Source organism: Panicum virgatum, chromosome 7N (assembly GCF_016808335.1).
Source record: "Panicum virgatum strain AP13 chromosome 7N, P.virgatum_v5, whole genome shotgun sequence".
NCBI lineage: Eukaryota > Viridiplantae > Streptophyta > Magnoliopsida > Poales > Poaceae > Panicum > Panicum virgatum.
The window spans coordinates 23,628,353-23,654,958 of NC_053151.1; the positions used below are offsets into that span (position 1 = coordinate 23,628,353).

Below are 26,606 nucleotides of genomic sequence, written 5' to 3' on the forward strand. Positions count from 1 at the left end.
AATACGGGTTGGATGGCAACACTAACTCTGTTAGTGGGCCCCACATGTCAGACTCCTCTCTCTCCATCTCCTCTCTCTCCACTCGCCTCGTCCCGCCGCCGCCGGCGCGCCCCGTCCCGCCGCCGCCGGCCACCTCGCCCCCCCCCCCCCCCGGTAGCGCCTCCTCACCCCATCGCCCGGACCACGCCACCGCCACCGGATCCGCGCGCACCGGCCCTGCTCCTCCCGCAGGCGAGCTCCGCCGCCGCCGGCCTCGGCCGCCACGGACGCGCTCCGCCCGCGAGCCGGCTCGAGCCGCCGCGGGCGCGGGCAGCCGCGGGCGAGCTCGGCCGCCACGGACGCACTCCGCCCGCGGGCGCGAGCAGCCGCGGGCGACGAGGACGGGCGGCGCGGGTCGGAGGCGGCCGCGGGCGACGAGGACGGGCGGCGCGGGTCGGAGGCGATTCGGCGGCGGGCGGCGCGGCATGAGGCGGTGGGGACGGCGGGCGGCGGGTGCTGACGGAGCTCACGGACGGGAGTGGGTTCACTCGGTCCGCCATTTTCTGAGGAACGGGGTGAACCCGCATCTGGAGGGAATATTCCCCTCTAGCGCCAACCCAACCCTCTACTCATCCATCCAAACAACTGCCGGGACGGGTCCGCTCCGACCTGGCTCGTCCCGCTCTTCAACCAAACATACGGGTAAGGACTTGTTAATTTTAGAGTCTTTGCCAAGTACTCGTGAGTCGTGACCACCATATTCATGAAAAATAAATTTGCATGTCTATACCTTCACGTTTAGTTTTGTTTACCCCTATACTTTTCTGGACGAAATAAGCTTTAACGGAGACTAATAGAGTTAGGAAAAGACAATTTTGCTCTTATATAAAGGAGGTGTTTTCCTCATGAGCTTTTTTAACCTGTATATTTTTTTTGTAAACTTGATGTTAACCTGTATATCTTTGTGATTATTTAAATAGTTGGAGGTGCTGGAAGGGCGCAGTCCGCCTGTGTAGCCTTTTTCTTTTAATTTTAGCTATAATAAAACTAAAAAAAACTTTAGAAAAAAATAAACCCGGAAGTCTAATCTAAAAGGCCCGTGTAATAAAATAGTAAAAAAATAGTACTCCTTCCATCCCGTGTGCAATTCTAAGATTAAAAAAAACAAAATGTGCAATCCTAGCAATAGCTACCTGCCTTAAACTTTCAAATGTATTTTAAATAAAGAATAACCAATCCGGCCTCTATGACAAGACATACACAGCCAAAGAAACAAAGTTTGCAAAAAACTAAAAAGGGCACACTAGTCTCTAAAAAGATACAGAACTATTAGAAGCGATAGACATGCTTCCACCCTCCTTTTACTAAATCAAGAGCAACTGTCTCAAGAAGTCTGCTCAAGCTGGAGAAAATGTCCTTGGCGTGCTCCTCATGCTGTAGCTGAGCCCAGAAACGAAATCAATATGTTCCCCTGAAGATGACCTGCAAAATCGAGTTAACTTTGATTTTGTTAAAAATAATATCATTGCGACATCTCCAAATCGCCCAACAAACAGCAGCAACCCCCGCCCAGATGATATTCCTAATCTTTTTAGATTGATTAGAAAGCCAAGAATTAAATATATGACGAATTGATCTAGATGGCGTTAAACCAGTAGCATAAAAGATAATCCTCCAAACCATTCTTGCATATGGACAAAGCAGGAAAAGATGTTCTATAGTTTCATTACTATTACATCCACATCACTTTTGGCTTCCTGCCCAGTTCTTCTTAGCAAGATTGTCTTTAGTTAATAGTATCCCCCTTTGAAGAAACCAGAGGAAAATCTTAATCTTTAGAGAAATCTTCAATTTCCAGATCAGCTTATGTCTAAAAGTCGGCTGTGTATCTAAACAGTGCAGATACAAAGATCGAACAGTAAAAGTCCCTGATTTGGTCAAATTCCATTTAAACATATCCGACCCACCCACCAGTTGAATATGCACGATCTGAGCTAGAAGGTTTTGCCATTCCACTATGTTACCCACCAACGCCCTCCTAAAATATAAATTGAGAGGCCTTGTAGCCAAAACACTGGCCACAGTCGCATGAGGATGCCTCACAACCTTGTAAAGTGATGGGTATTTATCTTTGAATGGCATTTGCCCTTCCCATACATCGTCCCAGAACCTAGTTTTGCTCCCGTCTTTAATTGTAAAGGAGCCCGTCTTTAATTGTAAAGGAGCCTTTGGCAAGAACCTCATCTTTGATCTTCAAAAGACCTCTCCAGAAATGAGAGTCATAAGGCTTTGCCTGCACCTGCGTGAGAGATTTTGATCCTAGATATTTGTTCGTTAGTATGGTTTGCCATATACCATTAGTATTAAGCAAATTAACTAACCATTTTGCCAACAAGCATTTATTCTGCAGCTACAGATTTAAGATACCAAGTCCCCCTTGATCTTTAGGGCGATATAAAATGTCATATTTGGCAAGTCGATACTTGTGCTTATTGGAAGAATCTTGCCAAAAAAATCTCGATCTAAAATGGTCTAAGATTTTTTAGTACACATTTTAGGATTTCAAAAAAAGACATCATAAACATGGGTAGGCTACTAAGTACCGAATTTAACAAAACCAAACGACCCCCATAAGATAGGTACTTAGCTTTCCAACAAGAGAGTTTTTTCTCAAAACGTTCTTCAACTTTTCGCCATTCAGAATTTAGTAGCTTTCTATGATGCATAGGAATTCCCAAATATCTAAAAGGGTATTTCCGGCATGTCCTGCATCTCTTTAGCTACTCCGTAGTAGAAAATTTCACTCTTGTGGAGGTTGATCTTTAACCCGGATAACTGTTCAAAAGCACAAAGTAATAGTTTAAGATTCTTAGCTTGTTCGAAGTCATGATCAATAAAGATGATGGTGTCATCGGCATACTGTAAGATAGACAAACCATCATTCAAAAGGTTAGGTATAACACCTCTTATTTGACCATCGTCTTTTGCCCTCTTAATGATGAGAGCCAGCATATCCGCAACAATGTTAAATAAAATGGGTGACATAGGATCTCCTTGACGGAGCTCTCTCTTAGTTTGGAAGTATGGACCAATTTCGTCATTGACTTTGATCCCCACACTTTCGCCAGAAATCATCCCTTCAACCCATCTACACCACTTAGGAGAAAACCCTTTCATGCGTAGCGTTTGTTGAAGGAAAGACCATTTTACTTTGTCATAGGCCTTTTCAAAGTCAATTTTGAAAATGACCCCATTCTGTTTTTTGTATGCATTTCATGGATAGTTTCATGTAAAATGACTACTCCTTCCATGATATTTCTGCCTGGCAAGAAGGCAGTCTGCATAGGACCCACTACTGTTTGGGCAATATTGTTCAATCTATTCGTAGCAACTTTAGTAAAAATTTTAAAGCTAACATTAAGGACGCAAATGGGTCTATATTGTTGAATTTTCGTTGCCTCCTAAATTTTTGGAATTAGCGTAATGATTCCAAAGTTCAGACTGAAGAGGTTCAGATCCTCGTTATGGAAGTCCGCAAAAAAGCCATAAGGTCGTCTTTAATTACTTCCCAGAAGACTTTGATAGAATTCAGACGGGAAGCCGTCAGGACCAGGAGCCTTGTTGTGTTCCATTTGGAAAACAACATTTCTCACTTCAGCCATAGTGAATTCACTAGTGAGCATCTCATTATCCTCTTGGGTCACTTGTGGAATATCCTGAATTCGATCTTCCTCAAGTGTAATATCCGAAACATCCGGAGACCCGAATAGGTCCTTATAAAACTGAGTGGTATAGCTCTTAAGCTGGGCATCACCAATAACAACTCCTTGATCATTTTCAAGTTTATAAATATGTTGTTTTTGGTGTTTTCCGTTAGCTACTAGATGGAAGAATCTTGTATTATCATCTCCCTGTAGAAGTGTTTTCACCTTTGCTCGCTCATACCACTTAATTTCTTCCTCCCTCAAAAGAAGAACTAGCCTCTCTTTCAAATAGTGTTTAAAATTAACCTCTTGATCTGAAAGAGAGGTAATCTCAGCCTTCTTATCTAACTTCTCTAATAGAGCTAGAAGTTTCTTCTTTTCTTTTCTGTATGTTCCTGCCGTATGCTTGGCCCAGCCTCGAAGATGCTGTCTGAGCCTACGAATTTTATTCTGCCACCTCTCCAGAGGAGTACGTCCAGACGTTTCTGATTGCCAAATGCTTACAACCATTTCGTAGAAACCATCCCTAATCAACCATCCTCTCTCAAATTTAAAAGCGGACTTGTTAGAGTGGTGTGTGGATGCACTAGTATTAAGAATTAGAGGAGTGTGGTCTGAAATATTTCAATCTCTTGGTTCCACCGTCGATAGCGGGAACTTATCTGCCCAATCTGTAATATCAGAACTCTATCAAGCTTCTCAAAAGTCGGATTGTCACCAGGACCCGCCCATGTAAATTGGCGCCCAGACATAACAATCTCTTTGAGATCAAGAGATTCGATAACAGCATTGAACAAGTTTGGCCATTTGAAGTCAAACACCCCGGAGCTCTTATCTTCCGGCCTTCTCATAATATTGAAGTCCCCTCCAATTAAATACGGAAGAGTCTCCTTTGAGCATGTGTTTGCCAATTCGACCAAAAACTCCTGCTTGTTTTGATATTGTGCTGGGCCATACGCCGTATATAGCACAAATTTGAAACCATCGCTTTTGCATCGTAAGGTAAATTTCACATAGAAATCTCCCTCTGTAATGGCTCCAATATCAAAAACCTGCAGATCCACACCTAGTAGAATACCTCCAGATCGACCATGAGGGGCCATACTATGCCAAAGGAAGTCCCGGCCCGCACAGAGGTTCTTTAAAATACGATATGGAAAATCATCCCTACCAGTCTCGGAAAGAGCGATGAAACTGATTTGCTCTTCCTTAACCAAATCAGACAAAACCCTATGTTCAGCCAAGTTACCTAGACCTCTACTATTCCAAAAACCCCCTTTCATTTGATCACAAATTGGGAAGGGGTTTTTGGTTTTTTGGGACTTTGCCATGTTTAAAATTTTTGGCAGTGTTAGACCTTTTCTTCCGATGGATCGGAGACAGATCGATAATGTGATCCGACTCCAGGTCTTGCAAGTTCTCATTTAGATTACCACAAGTGTGGCTGAGAACTGCATCAAGTCTAGCATCCCTTTCATCATCACTCTCATCTAGTAATTCAGTCGATTTTACATTACATTTTTTTCTTATTAGCAAGAACCACCATCCTATCTATTTCTAGATTTTTAATTTTGACAGAAGAAGCTTTAACAATTTCATCAGTATGGCCTAATTTGAAGCCTACCCTACCAAGGTTTGAAATAGCATGCGAATCTGAAAAGCTGGTAAAAGATGTACCTGGTTCAAGGTTCTCTTTTGCAGCCACTCGTGAAGTTTTGTGTAGGGTGTGTTCATCCGCCTTGTCCTTATTCCTGACGCTCCTTCGGATTTTGGTGGTCTTGATCGGATCAGCTGCAGCAGGAGCTAAAGTGGGGATGACGTCAGGCGTCTGACCCCCACTCGCGAACGAAGAAGAGGCGGGGGTCGCCTAGCCCATCCGCGTGGTCGAAGAGGCGGTGAGCTCGTGGCCCCCACCCGGCGCTGAAGAGTGGACTGGGGGCCCATGGCTCCCACCCGCGGGCGAAGGGGTGGTAAGCGGCACTCCCTCTCCCGCCGAGAGTGGGGGGACCGCCCCTGCCGCAGTGTCTCCAATAGAAAGGTCCTAGTCGCCGTCCGCACGCAACAGGACAGCAACCAAGGAACCCTCCACCTCGCAAGGTACCTGCACCACAAAGCTAGAAGCAGCGACGGGAAGACTCCCATCACTAGAGTGTACAATAGTATCAACACCTCTCTCCTGGGGCCTTGTATGCAGCTGCTGAGAAGATTCCAACAAAGCCTGGAACCTCACAGACTCCTCCTCAGTTGGCGGGGAATAGGGTCTATCCTCGCCATTTGCCTCCACCATGACCTTAACACTGATTTCCTCCAGTAAACTCTCACAAGCTTTGTCAAGGACCTCATCAATTAGGGCGGCTTCTTGCTGAGAAAAACATGTGGTCTTTTTACCAGTTTGTTGATCATTAGGTGCCTCAGGCTATGGAGCTGCATCCTGAGGGGCATCTGACATGTGTTGATCACCATTACCATCCAAACCGCCTTGCGAACCATCATTTCATTCCGGTGTCAGCATCATCACCCAGTAAGTCATCATCCTCTGGGTTAAAAGGATCATCATCTACCACTTCCTCAACATTGAAGTAGACTCGATAGATGCTTCTATTGATGCTGATATCCGCCATTTTTGGAATCTCTTTGACGTCGAAAACAGCCACCAGAATACGAACCTCTCCAGTAAGACGAAGGTGATTCATATCCACCTTCTGAGTGGCATCGACCACTGACCCCACAGCCCAAAGGGGTAAAAAAGCACGGAGCGGAGTAGGAACATTCGTCACAGAAAGCCAAACTTGGTCCAGTACCTTGATGGGCTCGACCTCTGAATCGAATTCCTCGAAGATGAGAACTCCCTCCTTGTTCTTGGTAATGAAGGTGCGAATCGCAACCATACGATCCAGCTCAACCTTAGAAGGAAAGGGCACTAAGAAAGCCTTAACACCATGCTCCTGCACTGCCCAATCCCAGCGAACCGGAATAACCCTTGCCAACTCGGACTTAAGCAACTCAGCCGAGACTGCACCCTCCTCCACAGTGATCAGAGCGAAAACATTTGCACTTGCCATAGGAACAGTATGAAAAGGTCGAGCCGCCTGAATACAGAAGAAACCTAGCCCATCGGAAGTGGCTCCGCAATATGAAACGGATGGCTTAGGCCCTTTGAGCTGCGGGCACTTGCTAGTGTAGTGGTCCTCCGCGCAAATCGTGCAATCCAGCTTGAAATTTGCCTCTTCCTTGCGCTTCCGCTTCTGCTTGGCCTGCTGTGTACGATCCGCCGGCTCAGCAGCATCACCGGCGGGATCAACCAACGCAGCACCACTTGCCTGGTCTTCGTCGACAACCGAAGCACCTCGACGCCTACCCCGACCCCCCTGGCCACGTCCCCCACCACGATGCGGATTAGGGTTGCCAGTATGGATCGTCGCAGGTTGGGGCGCCCCATGCCTGCCACCTCTGTTGCCTTGGGAACCGCCTGGACCTCCACTGGGCATGGTCTGGTTGCCACCAGCGCCTCCCCCGGCCGGGTGTCCCGCGCCCACACCCCCTGCAGGCGGAGGGGCTTGACCGCGGCCTGGAGTGCCGCGTCCCTACGGATTGCGTCCATGGGCACCAAATCTCCCTCGCGCATGACGGCCATGAGCACCCTCCCCGCCGACCATGACGAAGGCGGCGTAGGTCTTCCGCAGATGCGTATCGGGAACGAGAAGCGGTCTGACCAAGGAACGTGTAGGCCGAACGATCGCAGGCTCTTTCCTCAGCCCAAACCCGAAGAGAAGTCTAGGCCCAGTCCGGTTAGCCTCCGAACCCGAAGTGGTGTTTCACTTGGAGAGGGACGGTGAATTTGAAATTGGGACCGACGGGAATAGCGGATCGCTGCTAGTCCTTGCCCCCTCCTGCCGCCAGCCGCCGCCAATGCCGGATGGATGACGTCGCCCAATGTCTTCGCCGGCGAGATCCACATAGGCGGCAGAGGGCCTTTCCACACCTTCTTCCACGGCGGCACCGCCGGATGAAGCGCCGCCGACTGAGAACCCGACCTGGATTGCTGGGAGGAAGGCGTCACCGTCGGAATTGAAGCCTCCTGTTGAACGTTGGAATGCCCCGAAGAAGAAACACCAGCCGCTGCAGACTCACGACGGCCCGAAGCTAGCACCTCAGCATCTTCAAGATCTTCACACTCAGAGTCTGAATTTGATGCCCAAAATTTCCCCATGCAAGCCCTAAGGTTAGCGCAGGAGAGAAGCTCAATCTCCTCTTTCGCGCGCTGGAGCAAGTAACAATCTTTTGCCGGGTTGGAAGTTGCACCTCCATCCTTGGCCTTGCACTGGCGCAGCGCAAGACGAACTGAAGGAGCGAGCTTGACATGAGGAGGCATGGGAGAGGGCCGCCGACTCACCGGAGCCGGCGGCCGGGTGGCCACAGTCGAAGGCTAGGTCGCTAGGGAGAAGGCTAGGTCGCCAGGGCCTTCTAACTCCGTGCAAATTGAACATCTTTTATGCCAGCGGCACCTCCCACGAGGCCAGCAGCAGCGGCTGGGGAGCCTAGGTGGCCGGTGGGAGGCCCCTGCTAGCGGCGGCCTGCAGGCGGCACAACACCTGCGCGCAGCTTTCGTGCGGGCACACCTGCTGGGCGTGCGGCCCTGCGCAGTGCGCGCGCTCCGCGGGCGTGCGGCGCTGGCGCAGCGTCCTAGCGGCCGGCGGCATGTCACGTACTTGCCCGCGATAACACAGAGAAAGGGGGTATACGGGAGAATCCAAGAGAAGAATTCCAGGAAGACCAAGAAGAAGAGTAAGAAGGAAGAAGAACCGGGGAACAGACGGAGAATGAATTCTGTTACTGGATAATCGTGTTCCGTTTCCTGTCGGTTCTCCGACTTATAGCGCCCAACGGCGGTTACAAGATAACGGGCCAAGCCCAGATACAAGAGTGCCGGCCCAATACGGCGATTTCAAACTCCTCCCGCTCACGGGTCATGACATTCCCCCCGGGTTAAAATCCAGCTTGCCCTCAAGCTGATGAACTTGGAAAGCGACGATGGAGATCCGTTTCTTCTTCCCAAGTGGCGAGCTCTTGTGGCAAGAATGACCATTTGACCAGGAGTTGTTTGATTGTAGAAGCCCCCTTCTTCACCAGCCGAACATCTAGCACCTTCTCTGGCGTCAACAGCTCCAATGGATCAGTGGAAATAGATGTCAAGTCTGGGTTTACCTCAGCAGCTGGAGGAATATGATGCTTAAGTTGTGACACATGCACCACAGGATGAATCTTAGCATCAGCAGGCAAGTCGAGTTTGTAAGCTGCATTGCCAATGCGTTGAAGCACTGTATATGGACCGAAGAAGCGAAATGATAGCTTCTGATTGGTTCTGTTGGCCACCGATGTCTGAACATAAGGTTGCAGCTTGAGATAAACTTGATCACCCATAGAAAAGGAATGCTCTGAACGGTGCTTATCCGCCTGATGTTTCATACGCTGTTGAGCACGAATCAACATAACTGAAGATTGGTAATGCCAAAGTGCCGAGGAGGGTGGCCATAAAATACCTCAAAAGGAGATTGACCCAAGGCTGAGTGGTGGGATGTGTTATACCAAAACTCAGCTAATGGCAACCACTAACTCCATTGTTTGGGACATGAGTTGACTGTGCATCTTAAGAAGGTTTCTAAGCATTGATTCAGTCTCTCAGTTTGGCCGTTTGTTTGGGGGTGGTAGGAAGAACTCATAGCCAATTGAGTATCTATCAACTTGAATAATTCTTGCCACACTGTGCTGGTGAAAATCCTATCCCGATCAGAGATGATCGTTGTTGGCAACCCATGTAGCTTATACACATTGGCTAGATAGAGTTAAGCCACTTGAAGAGCAGTAAAAGGGTGTGCCAGTGGAAGAAAATGACCATATTTGGTGAACTTATCTATCACAACCAAAATAGTATTGTACCTGGTGGACTGAGGAATACCCTCAATGAAATCCAAACTGATCACTGTCCAAAGTTGTGTGGGCACAGGAAGTGGTTCTAGGAGACCTGGTGTCCTGACATGCTCAACCTTAGCTTTCTGGCAGACTTGGCAAGCCTTAACATAATTCTGGATGCACATTTTCATCTTGGGCCAGGCAAAGAGTTGTTTGATTCTAGAGTAGGTAGCCTGAATACCAGAGTGGCCACCTATACCACTGCTATGCATAGCCTGCATGATATGCTGTTGAGCCAAAGCATTGTTTCCAACCCAAACTCTGCCTTTGTATTTGATTACTCCATTATGCAGAGAGTAGTTGTTCAATGTTCCATTGGACAAAACCAAGTCTTGTAGTAACTGACTAGCCTGGGGGTCCTCAGGATAACCAGCAGTCAACTTGTCCAGCCAAATGGCGGTAGTTTCAGAAATAGCACAGAGTGTGTCAGGATTAGGACACCTAGATAGTGCATCAGCAGCAGCATTTGTGATTCCTTGTTTGTAGGTGATAGTGAAGGAAAGGTCCATCAGTTTTAATACAGTTTTTTGCTGTAACTTTGTGGTGGCCTTTTGCTCAGTCAAAAATAACAGGCTCTTATGATATGTGTTAATGACAAATTGCCTGTGCTATAAATAGCATCTCCATTTATCAACTGCCCATAATATTGCCATGCATTCTTTTTCATAGGTAGACAGACCTTGGTTGGGCCCACTCAAAGGTTTACTCAGATAAGCTATTGGGTGCCCTTCCTGCATCAGTACTGCACCAAATCCAGCATCACTTGCATCAGTTTCGAGGACAAATTGCTTACTGAAATCAGGCAAAGCCAAAACAGGTGCCTGAATGAGAGCTTGCTTCAATAGTTGGAATGCCTGCTCAGTGTTAGGTGTCCACACAAATGGTGTTCCTTTTTTAAGAAGTAATATGAGTGGCTTGCTAATCATACCATAGTTTTTGATAAACTTCCTGTAGTATCCTGTCAGGCCCAAAAACCCTCTCAACTCTTTGAGGGAAACTGGAGTTGGCCACTGTTGGACTGCTACAATCTTTGAAGGTTCAGTGGAGACACCTTGACTAGATATGATATGACCCAAATATTCAATCTTCTGCTGAGCAAAAGCACATTTAGACTTCTTAATAAGAAACTTGTGGTCTCTGATAATCTGGAAAACTTGTGTCAGATGCTGAACATGCTGCTCAAGAGTTCTGTTGTATACCAGTATATCATCCATAAACACCAAAACACATTTTCTCATCAAAGAAGCAAAAATTGTGTTCATCAGGCTCTGAAAAGAAGCTGGTGCATTTGTCAACCCAAAAGGCATAACCAAGAACTCATATAGACCATTGTGTGTTTTGAAAGCTGTCTTGGGCTCATCTCCAGTGGCAATGCAAATCTGACGATACCCTGAACGAAAATCTAATTTGGTGAACCATACTGAACCAGCCAGCTCATCAAGCAACTCATCAACAATAGGTAAGGGATGTTTGTTCTTGACAGTTATAGCATTCAAATGTCTATAATCCACACAAAAATGCCAAGTACCATCTTTTTTCTTGACCAAAAGAACTAGGGAAGCAAAGGGGCTAGAACTGATTCTGATAATGCCATTCTGCAACATTTGCTTCACTTGATTTTCAATTTCTGTCTTCTGAGCAGGAGAATACCTGTAAGGCCTGACAGAAACTGGTTGGGCACCAGGCAGAAGAGGGATCTGATTGTCAGCTTCCCTTCTTTGTGGTAAAGTAGTAGGCTCAACAAACAAATCTATGTTATCATCAATAACTTGCTGGATGGATGGATGTATGTCCAACTCGGCTGACTCAGTAACTAAACAGACAGTAGCATCTCGAACTGGTTCAGATTGAGCATCAGTATGCACTAACTGGAGACAGTATGAAATAGCCCCATGTTTGAGCAAACCTTGGAGCGTGGTTGAGGAGACAGCTGAACATCTAGATGTGTCATCAGTGACTCCTTTTAGGGAAATCCTTTTGCTCTTGTGAGTGAATCTCATCAACTTTTTACCCCAATGCACCCACATGGGACTGCAAGATTCTAGCCAGTCTTCTCCGAGAATCATGTCATAACACTGAAGATTTAGTACCTTGGCATCTGACAGAAAAGTGTGGCCTTGTACTAACCAAGGAAGCTGCTTAACCATTTGATTGCAGACCATATTGCCCCCACTAGCCGACTTGTAATGTGATTCGGCACAAGGTTCAGAGTTCAGCTTCAGTTTGTGCACAAGAGCATGACTGACAAATGTACCAATACTTCCAGAGTCTACTAAAATAAGCACTTGTTGTTTACCAATGGTACCCAACAACTTCATGGTTTTCCTGGAAGCCTGTCGGGGTTCAGGTGTAGATGAGATTGCCATGACAGGAGTTTCAGAATCCAGAGAGGGGTCAGAATCATCATTAGAACTGTCCTCAGCTAGTTCAATGGCATCCAAAATTTCCTCTAAAACATGCAGAGGAATGTGTTGGGGACACTTATGAGTATGGGACCACTTCTCACCACATTTGAAACATAAACCCAACTTTCTTCGGTGAGCTACCAAGGCTGAGAGCTTGTCATCTCTGTCAGATTTGCCTTCCTTGTCAGAATCCTCTTTCTTAGCAGGAAGCTTGACTTTATCAGAATAACTAGATTTGGTGGAGTGCTTGGAAATCTCTTTGTGATCGGAGCGAACAAATCCTTTCTTCCAAGCATTCTCTATTTCCTCTTCCAGAAGCAAGGCCAAAGTGCTGGCAGATTGGACATCCTTGGGTTGATGAAGAGCTATTGCAGCTCTGATGTCCTCCTTCAGGCCGCCCAAGAATTGTACAACAAAATATGTATCATCATAAGAATCATTGTACAAGAGAATACCGTGCGATAGTTGCTCAAACTTCTCAAGATACTCCGAGACTGAACTGGTCTGGCGCAGATTATCCAACTGCCGCAACTGTAACTGGTACTGATCATGATCGAACCTGTCGAACACCACTTGAAATAATTTGTCCCAATTGAGTTCGCGGCCTCGGCGCTCGGCAGTCTGCAACCACGACGCTGCTGCGCCATTGAAATTCAGCGCCGCGAATCTTGTCTTCAGTTGATCCGCGATAGAGTACACCTCGAAAAACATTTCACAGCGGTCACACCAGAGTCTAGGATTGTCACCATCGAATTTGGGAAATTCAAGTTTCGGAAGAGGGGGAGGACGTGGACTGAAATAGCGAGAAGACTCCGAGTTCATGAATTGCGAGGGGGCGGGGTCAGGGATCATACACGTGACCGGGTATGGCGGCTGAGATCCAAGGATCCCACCGCCTCCATCCTGGTGATTTGTGGCGGCGCGGTGCCCATTGGGCCGCTCCCAGGTCGGCGCAGATTGGCGCGCCTCCTGTCGTGGAGCCAGGTTGAGATCCAGTTGAGGCAGCCAGGGAGGCTGCGGGTGAGGAGGAGCCGTAGAAGGACGCGCGGCAAAGTGGGTTGCAGGGGAGCGGTCTCCAGGCGCTAAAGACGTGAGACGACGCTCTCTGCCTGAGAGAGCAGGCTCTCCATGGCCGCATCGGTCGTCGACTTCCAGGTCTCCAAGCCGGTCAGCTTGTCCATCAACTGAGTCACCATCAACTCAACACCATCTAGCTTCTTCGTGACATCATCCATGGCGGAAGCCATCTGCGCTTCAAACTTGGTAGGTTTGCGTGGCGCCAGATCGAGGAGGATGCGTGAATGGTCAGAACGCACTCGTTCCACTACTACAACCTAAGTGGCTTGGTGAGGGGTGGTCGACGGCGCCGGAAGGGGCTAACCATCGATATGCGGTGGCCGCCGCCAACTGGGAGTCGGTGGGCGGGGCGTGGTCGCCGGAGTTCGGGAAGAACAGAGCGAGCGGACCTCTCACGCCGGTGAGGCGGATTGGGTCAGGAATAAGGCAAAGCGGCGGCGGCGTGCCGAGGATCGACCAAACTGATACCAATTGTCACGTACTTGCCCGCGATAACACAAAAAAGGGGGTAAACGGGAGAATCCAAGAGAAGAATTCCAGGAAGACGAAGAAGAAGAGCAAGAAGGAAGAAGAACAGGGAACAGACGGGGAATGAATTCTGTTACTGGATAACCGTGTTCCGTTTCCTATCGGTTCTCCGACTTATTATAGCGCCCAACGACGGTTACAAGATAACGGGCCAAGCCCAGATACAAGAGTGCCGGCCCAATACGGCGATTTCAAACTCTTCCCGCTCACGGGTCATGACACAGCGGCGCCTGGCCGGCGGTGCAGATCTGCTACGGGGTTGGGGAGGTGTGTGCGCACGCGAGAGAACAGAGAAAGAAACAACCAGTGATGAAAGGACAAGGGTAAAATGGTCATTTCCATTGGTAGATCCTATCTGTCAGGGTTTCTCTACCATTAAATCTTAACAGAACATGGACAGAAGGGTATAGGGGTAAACAAAACTAAACGCGAGGGTATAGAGGTGCGAATTCATTTTTTAGGGTATAGAAGTCACGAGTACTTAATATAAGGGTACGTAGGTAAAGAACTCTTAATTTTAGAGCTGCCGTTGGAATTGGTTTGAAGTTTTAGAGTTTTTTTAAGGTTTTGTTTAGTTGCAAAATTCAAAATTCTAAAATTATCACATCAAAAAAAAAATCTTAAATGCATGGAGTATTAAATCTATACTAGCAGGATGCCCGTGCGTTGCCACGGAAATATAAATTTTGCATATATATATATATATATATATATATATATATATATATATATATATATATATATATATATATATATATATATATATATCAACTTTGTGTTGTGCCCGCGCCAGACATTGATTGTCCGGATTTCGATTGGAATTCTGATTGACTTGTCCGATTCTGATTAGGACTTTGATTGATTATCCATGTTCCGATTAAAATTCCAATTAACAGACCAAGAAATAATTATTTACTTTAGAAATTGTATATGGTATTACTCATCAAACACCAATTCTACGTAGTTTTGGACTTTTGGTTCTTCCGAGTCCACTTGTCAACGACACGTAATGGACCAAAAGTCAATTTATCACAAAAACGGTCCGCTCTTTATAAATAGATAAAATTAAAGATATAGTAGAGATATATATAACAAGAATGCACATACATTGCTACGGGTCAATTATATAAAAAGAAACCCCTCAATTTTGAAAATCACATATCAATTTTGATCCCTACTATGAAATCCACCATTTTTAATTCTTTCATGCTTCCATTAAAAAAATCATTGCTTGAACGATATAGTTTTACAGTCATTTGAATTATTCTATCTCCTATTTTTTTTATATTTTTTTATAAGGATTCTAAGTGCCTCTTAATTTGTTTTTAGAAAAGAATATAACTCATTTGTAACAGAAATTAAGAATGAAAATAAATTATTTTGACCCCAAAATATGGCTCCTTTAATTCAATCAAGACCTCATGCCACTAATTAATCTCCAATTTACCATTAAGCCCCTCCTCTTCTCCCTCACATCGCCAGCAAGCACTCTCATCTTCTCCCAATATAGCAGCAAGACAACCAGCTCGATCTTTCTCTTTCTCTCCTCTTCCTAACGGCCTCCGTGAAATCGTCAACGCTGTCATTCTCGGTCCCCAAATTGGCAAAACCAAGTAGCAGCCACGCACATCAGGAAGTCACCATCATGGCATCGCGTATGGCAAGCTGGGAGCCACCGTTCAGGGCATGCACTAACCACCAGGACTGCTAACCACCAAATGCAGAGCGAGCGCTGATGGTCGTCGGGATAGTGCTCCTATGTAACACCCTAATTTTTTTCAATTCAGGAATCCAAATAAATTGAATTGATTTAATTATAGGCTCGTTAAGGTTTTATTCAATTTATCTTGTCTTTAGAGCATTTATCATGAATTTAAATAATTTATTTAGCCATAAAAAATATAAAGTTAAATAGGCTTTGTGCATCTCATGCTGCCGTGCATAGTTTTATTGCTTGCTGCTCATTTGAATTTGAGTTTTTTGAATTCAAATTTGAATTGAATGAGTTTGTCTTCGTTAAAAAAATAGCAAAAACCTTTCTCTTCTCCTCCCTGGTTTCTAGCCCGGCCCACTCTACCTTTTCTCTCTTCTTTTTCTTTTTCTTCCCGCGCAGCCCAGCCCGTGCTTCCGGCCGAGTTCTCCCGCGCGCGGCCCACTCAGCGCCCCTCCCCCGCGCTCGCTGCTAGGCAGGACCCGCCTGTCGGGTCCGCCTTCTTCGCCGAGCCGAGCTCGGGTTCGCGCTCAAGCGCGCCGCACGCACCCCGAGCCCAACCCGCACGCCGAGGTTGGCCGCCCCCCTACTTAAACCCTGCGCGGACCCCCCTTGACCCTTTTTCCCCAAACTGCAGCCGCCATCGCCGCTCAAAACCCTAGCCGTGCCGTCGCCATCGCCGAGCGCGGAGCCGCCGCCGCCGTTCCGCCGCTCCGCTGCCTCTCCACGACGCCATCACTGACCAGGATCTCCGCCGTGTGGTATAGAAGCTCTCCGGCCCTTCCTTTCCCTCTTTCCCCCTCTGTCTCACGCAAAATCGCTCGCTGGAGCCGCCTCCGTCCGCCAGCGCCACCTTTCGCCGCCGCACGCCTTCGTCGGCCGCCGCCTTGCCGTGCCGATTCCCTAAGCAAGTTCGCCGTCGCGCTCTCTCTCTCCCCAACCAAACCCGAACCAAAAACCCGGCCGGAATCGCGTTTTCGTGATGCGCCGGCAACCCCGCCACCGCGCTGGCTCGCCGCCGGCGCTCAGCGCCGCTGCCAGCCGCCCCTTTGCCTCTGAGCCGCCAGATCCAAATCGGACGGCCCAGATATATTTCAATCTCGAGTCAAACCCCAAGGTACCGGTCAACACAGCCTCTTTTGCAAAAGTGACGCCCAGCTTTTCGAAAATCAACCCGCGTTCCAGCTTGGTACAAAAATATTTATGAAAAGGTCCTTTTATTTCTATTTAAATCCCTACTCTTTAGTAAAATTTAATGCGCCGTCCAGGGGCTACCTTTTTGCTTCCTAGCCCTTGTAAATAAGGTTCATTTATGTTTAGGCTCTCGGTTTCTTTTACCAGAGCCCCAGTCCTTTTAATTTCTTCGCAAATAAACCCCTAAAACCCCGTTTTGGCCATAACTTTCTCGTTTTTACTCCGTTTTAAGCGATTCTTGCGCTCACGCGATCGTTGTTACACGTACAATAGTTCTGTAATGTCGTCTTTTACTTTTTATATTAATTGGTGTACTGTTTTCTTATTTTATTCTTTGTGTGCTTGTATGTACTGTTGTGTGATGCGAAGAGAACGAGCAGTTCGAGGAGTTTGCTGAAGGTGAAGGCTTTGAAGACTCTGAGCAGCTTCTGGATCCTGTGGAAGGCAAGTGTCCTTGATGCATACCCGTGTTACCTATACAACATGTATTTCAATTACACTGTTTATTTATTGCTTGCATTAATTTTGATGGGTTTCTACCAAGGATGACTAGACTCTTTTACCCTTACCTTGTAGCCGGGTTACTTAATTAATTTTGATGGCAGATGCTGCTTAGTTTGCTTAATTGGGATGGTATTAAACAACATGAATACTTATTTATGCTCTATGTTCAACTGTGATGATTCAATTACAAGACCATAAATATTAATCGGAACATGGAGTGACCACCCAGGACAACAGTGCAACCACAAGGCTATATGGCTCTAGCTTGGTCAATTAATTAGAAACCTTAGTGTGCGATATGCTTTACCTGAAAAGGGCTAGAGGGTCTCAGTAGTTGGTGTATAGACCTGCTCATTTGGATTGTGGGCTTAGCTAAGACACGTTACCCTTAAGGGAGCTTTATACACTGCGCTGTTCATGTAACCTAGCGAGCAGTCCGCACTAGGGAATCTTTGTAAAGACCTCGTAGTGAATCCCAAGCCACTCACCAAAGGAAGTGTTTAAGGGCTTTGCAAACCTGGGCAATATGGGAAACATGACTTGTGGGTAAAGATGTGCCACCTCTGCAGAGTGTAAAACTAACCGGTTAGCCGTGCTCACGGTCATGAGCGGCCTGGACCCTCACATGAGTAAACTATGGAAGATGGATTTAAATTGTGCATTTAATTTATGTTGGGGATACTTTACATTAATTGTGGGTTGGTATACACTTATACTTGCTAGTAATTAAGTTGCTTAATAAAAATTTGACCAACTAAAATGTTAACTGCTTAAACCCATCAGCCTTTCCACTTATAAAGTCTTGCATGTTTATTATTCGACGCTTGTGTTTAAACGACATGTGCTCACGCTTGTGTTTATTTATTTGCATCTACACTACCCGGACTGCTGCTCAGACGAGATATTTGAGGATTTCCCTGGAGAATTCGACGAGTTCTAGGCAAGCGTGCTTCCAGTCGACTGCCTGTGGAGACGTCCGTGTTATTTCCGCTGCTAGTACTCACTTATTTGTTTAGATTATGGGACTTTAGGTCATGTAATAATTATAATACTCTCTTTACATTTTGGCACTGTCTTTTGGTATTTACTGAGTCGTTACATGTGTGTAAACTTTGATCCTGGCGCACATGTAATATATGCATCTGGTATTGCCTTTGAAACTGGGTGTGACACCCTCTGTCACCGCCACTACCTGGATGGTGAGGATAACAGCAGCGGAGAAAGGTTCGCTGTCTAGAGCCGTATTCCTCTCGTGCTCCTTGCCACTTCTTCGAGGGGATCGTTGGAGGTGGTTGCTGATTTCTCCTCGGCTGCATGGGCGCAAACGCCGCACCCTGCTCTAGTGCGGGCGTTGGAGGGCTCTGCCGGCCCGCGGTGACTTGGCGTGCTGCATGCGTCAGCGCCGCAGCGTCGCAGGCCCTCCGCCTGTGCATGTCCAGGAAGAATGTGGTTGCGTGGCTTGACACGTGCACACTCCGATCAGCTACTCCGTAGGCCTCTCCTCCCCTCTTCGGCAAGGTCCATCACGACCACCACCCGTCCACCCCTTCATGCCCGACGACACCATCACACTCCGAGCTGTGTTGTGGGGGTGGGCCGTGTTAAGATGTATGTTGGTTAGCTCCGGTGTTATAGGATATATAGATAAGGTTGTTGTTGACTTGTAATCTAAGTAGATGGTAACTTGTTCTTGTTGTACAAGATGTAAACGCCATGCTAGGGGCTGTTCCTAGCATCTATATAACATGGAGCCGAGAGCCAGGAAAGGCATCTTGTTCAACCATTTCCACATGGTATCAGAGCTCGGTTCTTCACCGACATCATCCATGGCCACCTCCTCCGTGTTGTCTGTTGTTCATTCGCTCGGCTATCCCGTCACCGAGAAGCTGGCGAAGAACAACCATTCTCTCTAGAAGGTGTTGGCACACCTTAGCCTAACGAATTACTCCGCAAACACACAGAGATTGATTATAGCTTTCACTAGGGAGTATACCTAGGATATCGAATCCAAGGAACGGTAAAGCTTCGACTGAACTTAGAGATCTTCAACCGGACACAACCAGCGAGAAGAAGATAAGGGAAGAGGGCCTAACTCCAGATAACCTACTACTCTGACTAGCTAACGAGCTAACTACTAACTTGATCTGCTTCGGCTGCTGGAAGAGGAAGGACTTCAGAAATGGATGAGAGGGGAGTCCAACGGCAACCTGCACTACTGCTATGAAAACACCCGAACGTAGTGGACCACAAAGGACGGATAGGGCTGTCACCACCTACCAATTACCACAACAGATCCGTAGGGTGGAACACAACCTAAGGTAGCTACCAAGTCTGGGCACCACGCCCACAGCTCTCGAGCTACTTGCTCCTACCGTGTACTTAGATAGAAAACAACCTCAAATAAGCAGAACTTGCTACTTACGCAGACTAAGGATCCCGCAGATCAAAGTAAGTACTTAACAAGTAACTAAGACAGAAAGTAAAGCTAGCGAGAAACTGAAGTTGAGACAAGAAACTTACTCAATAAATTCCTCCGAGGCGGATACAAAGTGGAGTAAGACTGAGATAACTCGTGTCCACTCCTTTCAGCTCGGCTTTCACCAGAGCACTCACCTCACTCTCTTCCTACTCAACACAAGTGTACAAGAGACTCTTTTCTCTATGGAATGGTGTGTGTTACAAGAGGGGTATGGTGCTCTATTTATACTACTCTGAGGTCGGTACTGAGCTGAGCGTCAATTGCACGCAGGTAAGACGGTTATGCTTGTCTTTCACGCCAAGGTAGAGCTTCAGAGGCCGCCAAGTGGGGCCGGCCGGCCTCCCCTAGGCCGGCCGGCCTGGGGATGTGGCCGCGTGGCCACCGCCTTTGCAGGGACGCTCTGGATCTCCTCCTGAGGTCGGTAATGGTTGCATAGCTTCAACGGTGATAGTTAGGGGCCGACCGACCTCTCCTAGGCCGGCCGGCCTGGCTCTGGCTCGGCTCAGGCTCCTGTTGCACCGACTTGTTGTTCTCTAGGCCCACATTGCTTCACAAGTTGAATTGGGCTCTGGTTCTTCGGATTGTCACTGATTTTGACCTCCACTTAACTTGGTTCAGGCCTTTCAGCCTTAGCTTGTGAATCTCGTAGAACCCATCTTATTATGACTTGTCCTTGGGCTCAAGTGACTCTCCACGAAGTCTCCTGGCCAAGTGTGGCAGGGGTAGGCCGGCCGGCCTGGGGTCCACCCCATTTTGGCTCAAATTTGCAGATGTTGTTCCTAACTTCAAATAATCATCAAAACTTGTGGAACTTGTTAATGTTAGTAAAAATTATAGTAATATAGTTCCAAAAGCATGAAATTCGAAGGAATGTTGGCAGTAAAAATCATCGAAATCGACTGCCAACACACCCCCACACCTAGACTTTGCTCCTCCCGAGCAAAAGGGGTCGATAAAGATTCCTAAGGATCAAGCAGGGTCTGGGGTTCACAAACGCAAGTATGCATATGAATTATTTCAGACTTTCCTTTTATACCTCAGATTTCGGGTGGCTAACACCTTCATGTTCACCTATTGATCTCCAGAATAAATCGATGAAGGTAATGATTAGCCCTGTCTCATAGTACTTGGAAGATTTTTATTTTTAAATAAACCCAAGGCATACTCTTTCTGCTCAAGTCATTCATTCACTCAATTTTGTTCATACTTCACTAATTCTTCCAAAAGATTATGTGGAGCTAAGTGAAGGATGTTGCATATCCATACATTTATATTGCAACATCAAACCTGGTGTCTCTTAGCAATTTAGATGTTTATCTCATGGGTCAAGTGCAAGTGATAGATGAGGATACAATCCATGGTGGTTTCGTGTATAGCACTACACACCTCCCCCTTCTTTCTTTCTTTCTCTTTTTTTTAGACAAAGCATGAATGTTGTTCACCCTTTTCTTTCTTTTCAGGGGGGTGTAGCACTGTTTTGCAACCACATTTCATGGATTCGACTTGATGGACTTGTATAAGAATGATCCCAAGAAGATGAATCAATCTAAATTTCTTTGGAGGCACCCAACTTGAGAAAGCTCACAATGCATAGGATAGCTATGTGTCTGGATTTCATAAGTGTGGCTCTGGAATGGGTACTGGTAAAATTGAGCATAAGAGTTTTGCCTGGTTTTGTATTTTTTTTTCAACTTGAAAACTTCCAAGACCTTGAGTCAAGAACTAACATAACTCCATGTCATTATATCATAGAAAGCAATAAGCAAACAATCAAGTGATCCTAGACATGAGTGCCGAAGGCATTTCGATACTTGCATAAGAAATATATCATAGAAAGCAATAAGCAAGCAATCAAGTGATCCTAGACATGAGTTCCGAAGGCATTTCGATACTTGCATAAGAAATAAATCTTAGCATACCATGGTTGTGAAAAGATTTCAACTCTTCCTAGTCATTTCATCCAAGTGTTTTATTTGATTTTAGTTGGCAAGATTTTGAATGAAATTGAACGACACCAGGAAGGAACAGGGAGTAGAGGTAGCAAACCGTGAGTACGTGAAGGGGGCCAGGGGATGGCCGACAGGTGGAGCCGGCCGGCCTAAGAGAGGCCGGTCGGCCTGAGCCTGTGGCCACCCTCGGTGACCCTTTTTGCACAGGTTCAGGGTCAGTCTGTTCTGCTCTAGTGAGGGTGTTTTGGTAATTTTTCCGAAAGTCCCAGGCCGGCCGGCCTGGTTTAAGCCACCCGGCTTGCTTTTTCTCTGGAATCCATCCGAATTTTTCTGACATCTTGTGTTCACCTTCCTCATTTAATTTTGCTGCGCAATGGTGAAACGTGAGAGCAGGGGGGCGTGGTTGGCACACACATGTGCACCAACCACATAAACACTAAGAGGAAGGAACTTGAGACTTTATTTTATTCAAAAAGGGAAATGGGGGTGTTGCTGGTTACAAAACAAATAAATGGAGGAAATAAAGAAAGTAAAAGCACCCAATCTAACACTAATCTAAACCTACACCTACTTGGGATCCGGGGATCTATAGAGATCCTCGTTCCCAGTCGCCTTCGCAAGGCGTTTGATCTTAGAACAGACCGCCTTGCGAAGGGTATCCACCCTATCCCCCAATTCCATCCTATCTATCTCTGTCTTGGCTACGCGCTCGTCCATGTTGTTGAGGCGTAGTTGGAGAGCAGCAAGCTGCTCACGGAGTGAAGCGACGTCATTGGGCTCCTCTTCCTCCTCCTCGTCATCGTCATCGGAGTCGGTGTAGGCGTGGATCTCGATCGGTCCATGAATCGGTGGCGGCCGGATGTGGCGACGCACCGAACTCGGCAGAAGATCCATGTCGGTACGATCCAACGGGGGAGTGAGCACCTTACCCCTGCTGACCTTTGCCCCGGTCACGCGGTGGCGTGGAGGGCTAGGGCTAGCGGGGGTGTACTCCGGGGAGTATGTGGATAGGTCCTGCTGCACCATCTATAGTGCAGCGACCTGCGCAACACGTGCCCCGACCGACGATGTCCCCGCACGCTTTGTCATGACCTTCCTAGGGGAAAGAACCCCCGTGGTTGATCGTGTCAGACTGCGCGTGCGGGAGCGCACGAGGGCCCTCGACACCGGGCCCTGGACCGAGCTCTCCATCGAACCGGGGGACAGACGGCCTCGGGGTGAGGCCGGCTGGCCCCCCATAGGCCGGCCAGCCTAGAGCTGGCGCCCCTGGCCAGCCGGCGGTGATGGCGAGAAAGCGGCGATCTCCACCGGCTCCAGAATCCTGACGCTGCTCGATGAAGCCCTGGTTTGGTTTGATTTGGAGGGTGGTTTGGGAGTGGGTGTGTCCATGGCTTCGGATTTGGGAGTTTTGGGAGAAGTTTGCGAGGCCATGGTGGTGATCTCGGGGAAAGGAACAAGGCTCGGGATGAGATTTGGTGAATGGCTCTGAACTGAGGAAGAGAGGGGAGCCTTTCGGTTTAAATCATCTCATCAAACTCCGAATACCTAGGATCAGGAGGTTTGAACCACAGGGAACGTTGCACGAGAGGATGAGGCCGAACAGCTGCAGAGCGAGGCCGGCTGGCCTAGGGTAGGCCGGCCGGCCCCACCTTGTCAGGTGTGGGCCTTGGGCTTCTGGAGGCTTCTCTGGTTCCTTTCCTTTCTCGGGTATTTATGTGGTTTGGTCTAGAAATGGAAAGAAAGAAATAGGAAGGAAAATCTAACCTATGATAAGGCACATTTAAGGTACGACGATGACCGTAGATGATTATTCTACTTCGGTAAGCTCGTAGACATCTACTTCTTCGAGCTCGGGAATTTCGGGCTCGAGGAATATTTTCAATCTTTGGCCATTGGTCTTGAAAACATTCCCGTCATCGTCCTGGAGGGTTATGGCACCATGGTCAGCGGCGTTCAATACTAAGAAGGGGCCTTCCCACTTGCTTCTAAGTTTACCATGACCAAACAGGCAAAGTTGAAAAGGAGTATCTTGTCTCCCGCCTTGAACTGTTTGATCTTGATACGCTTATCATGCCATCTTTTTGTTCGCTCTTTGTAGAGTTTAGAGCTATGGTAGGCCTTCTCCCTCTATTCATCCAATTCAGCCAACTGGATTTGTCTCTTGATTTCGGCTGATTGGAGATCCATGTTCCACCTCTTAATAGCCCAATGGGACTTATACTCGAGTTCAACTAGCAAATGGCAAGTCCTGTCATAGACTTGTTGATACGGTGTCATACCGATCAGCGTTTTGTAAGCCGTTCTATAAACCCATAGTGCCTGTTGACTGCCATAATTTCACATTCTAAGCCGTCAACTTCTCGGAAATAACATGAGCTTTACACTATGTTCCATTCATATTTTGTTTATTTCTAACGAGTTCCACTAGTTTTGGATGAGTTGAGACTGTAGGAGCAGGTGTACCAAAAATTGGGCATATTTGGGCAAAAACCCAGGCCGACCGGCCTGGCACCCCAAAGACACAGCCCCGACTTCGAACCAGTGGCAATGTGACACATTCAAGGGGCTTATAGTCGAGGGTTGGGCCTTGGTTTAAATGGATACACCGAAAGGCTTCAACATCCATCTAAAGAACTACAAGACAGCCCAAGATCAAAAGAACTTCAGCAACCCACTTCTCTGGAGATTGTACAAAGGCAGTGCGAAGTCCTGGCAAAACCAGAGGCTGAAATGCTCCAGAGGGAGGCCGGCCGGCCTCCCCAAGGCCGGCCGACCGAGCAACTACAGCAATCAGGCAAACCCAACTGTCAACCGACTCCAGGGAGGGATCAGAGCCGTTGTCCGAAAGGCGGCGGCCATGTGGCGGCAACCCCAGGCCGGCCAGCGTAGGGGAGGCCGGCCAGTCCCACATGGAGGCCTCTCTGGCTGAGGTTTGGCATGGAAGTTAAGCATAACGAGATTACCTGCTTCCAATCGACGCTACCTGCAGTAACCGCCAGAACCGACCTTGAGAAGGCTATAAATGGAGGCACCATCCATCACTTCAACACACACCATTGGAGCTCTTCTCTTCCACTTGTACTTTCTAGAGTAGGTTAGTAGCTCGGGAGTTAGAGTCGAGTCGAGCTTGCTTGGGATTCCAGAGTCGTTGGAAGTCTGGTATAGCTCTTGTATCTTTCTTTTGACTTTATTAATATAAGTTATCTTCTTTACTTTTCTGAGTCAGCTTTACTTTCCGTAGTCTTTTATTTACTCAAGTCTGAGGTTCAGCTTGAGCACGGAAGTTTTCCTTTAGCTTAGGCTAAGTTATCTTTCTTAGTGATCGGGAATTTATCTTACTTGTTTTCTCGCCCGGACTAGAGTATCTCAAGTTAGTGCTCTAGGTTGAGGGGGATTTCTCTCAAAGGCCTCGAGAGAAATCCTAACACCGAGTGCAGATGTGGTGTCTGACCTTAGTGTTAGCTAGAAAGTGTGTTCCACCCCCACAGAACCATTGTGGTAGTCGGTAGGTGGTGACAGTCCTATCCGTCCTTTGTAGTCCACCACATTCGGGTGTTTTCATAGCAGTAGTGCAGGTTGCCGTTGGACTCCCCTCTCATCTCTTTCTGTAGTCCTTCCTCTTCCAGCCGCCGAAGTAAGCTCTGCTTTCCCGAGAACTAGTAGGGTGTTTAGTCTGATCTAGAGAGGCTAGCTCGATAGTTCAGAAGTGTATCAGGTGTCTTTTCTCGCTCGTTGTCCTCCCTGCTGCTACCTCTCTAAGGTTTAGAGTCTCCGTGTGTCACTCGGTCATTGCCTGGCCACTTATCTCACTACCTATCTGGCTTACCCCCGTCTAGTCAGCCTGTCGATAAAGCTAGTACTATTGTCAATCGATTTACGATACTCTTTACCATAGTGCTTCCCTGCGGAAAATACGATACCCCGAAATACTCCAAGGTGAAGTGCTACAGCAGTGATTCTGTGCGCTTGCAGAATATCTATTCTAATCGGGCATAAGAAACGCCAACAAACATTTCTGGCGCCGTTGCCGGGGAAGCAATTGGCTAAAGATATCATAGATAGTTTGATAAACTCTATTAGTTTGTCGCCGCTAACCCTAGCGGGCTTACCACTGCTCTCTCCATCTTTTGATCGATGCACAGTAGTGCATGACCGGTTTCGACCTACCAAGTAACTTCCACCCAAATCCAGAAAGAATTGGGAGAATTATGAGACGCTGCGTTGTCCCACCCTAGAAGAGACTCACTTGGCCTATCAGTTCACCCTCCACCTCAGCATCCTCATCCATGGCTCAGAAGACTCTCCGTCAGTTTTCTGCCCCGTCCAGCAGCCACATTCCTACTGGACTGAATGTCAACCAAGCCGGGAATGACGGCTTTGAATTGAAGACTGGACTCGTGAACATGGTCCAAGCAAGTCCGTTCTGTGGAAAGGCATCCAAGGATGCCAATGCCCATCTCCAGAACTTCCTAGAGGTGAGTAACACCATCAACCCCAGAGGAACTACTCTGGATGACATCCGTCTTCGCCTGTTCCCGTTCTCACTGCTCGGGAAGGCCAAGATGTGGTTCTACTCCAACAAGGAAGCTTTCACGACATGGGAAGCTTGTTCAAATGCATTCCTAGCCAAGTACTTTCCAGTAGGCAAGACCAATGCCCTTCGGAACAGGATCACCGGAATTCAGCAATTGCCAGATGAGACCATCTCGGAAGTCTGGGAGCGTCTCTAGGAGTACATACAAGCATGCCCACACCACAGCATAGAAGAGTGGCTGATCATTCAGAACTTCTTCTGTGGCCTGAATTAGCAAGCCCAGGACCACGTTGACGCAGCTGCGGGTGGTTCCTTCCTTTCTCTCGATGTTGCGGGAGCAAAGGCACTGATTGACAAGATAGATTCCAACCAAAGTTGGAAAAGAGAATGGCAGCCAGCCCGTCCCAGGGGCGTGCATCAAATCGACATGATCGACATGTTAGCTGCCAAATTGGAACTTTTGATGAAGAAGCTGGAATCTCCGCACTAGGAGGTTAATCAAGTTTCGGAGTCTCGTATGACATGTGGAACATGTGGCGAGACTGGGCACTCAGGCACCTCGTGCCCCTTAA

General features: G+C 47.5%; 1 protein-coding gene and 1 non-coding gene across 3 annotated transcripts; both read right to left on the reverse strand.

The window, feature by feature from the left end:
- Positions 1-791: 791 nt before the first annotated feature.
- Positions 792-13,745, reverse strand: LOC120683001 (uncharacterized protein K02A2.6-like). 2 transcript variants are annotated; one of them, XM_039965015.1, is made up of 2 exons: positions 5,361-13,745; positions 792-1,461 (listed from the first exon to the last, which is right to left on the reverse strand). In XM_039965015.1, exon 1 carries the CDS (start codon positions 7,169-7,171, stop codon positions 6,173-6,175), a length of 999 nt encoding a protein of 332 aa, XP_039820949.1. In that variant the 5' UTR covers positions 7,172-13,745; the 3' UTR covers positions 792-1,461; positions 5,361-6,172. The 2 variants fall into 2 exon arrangements, with proteins under 2 accessions (XP_039820949.1, XP_039820948.1); XM_039965014.1 differs by having other exon boundaries at positions 862-1,461; positions 9,621-13,732.
- Positions 13,746-26,155: 12,410 nt separating this feature from the next.
- LOC120684133 lies at positions 26,156-26,262 on the reverse strand. The gene has a single exon (XR_005679115.1). It is a non-coding gene; the product is annotated as a small nucleolar RNA R71 (small nucleolar RNA).
- Positions 26,263-26,606: the final 344 nt, after the last annotated feature.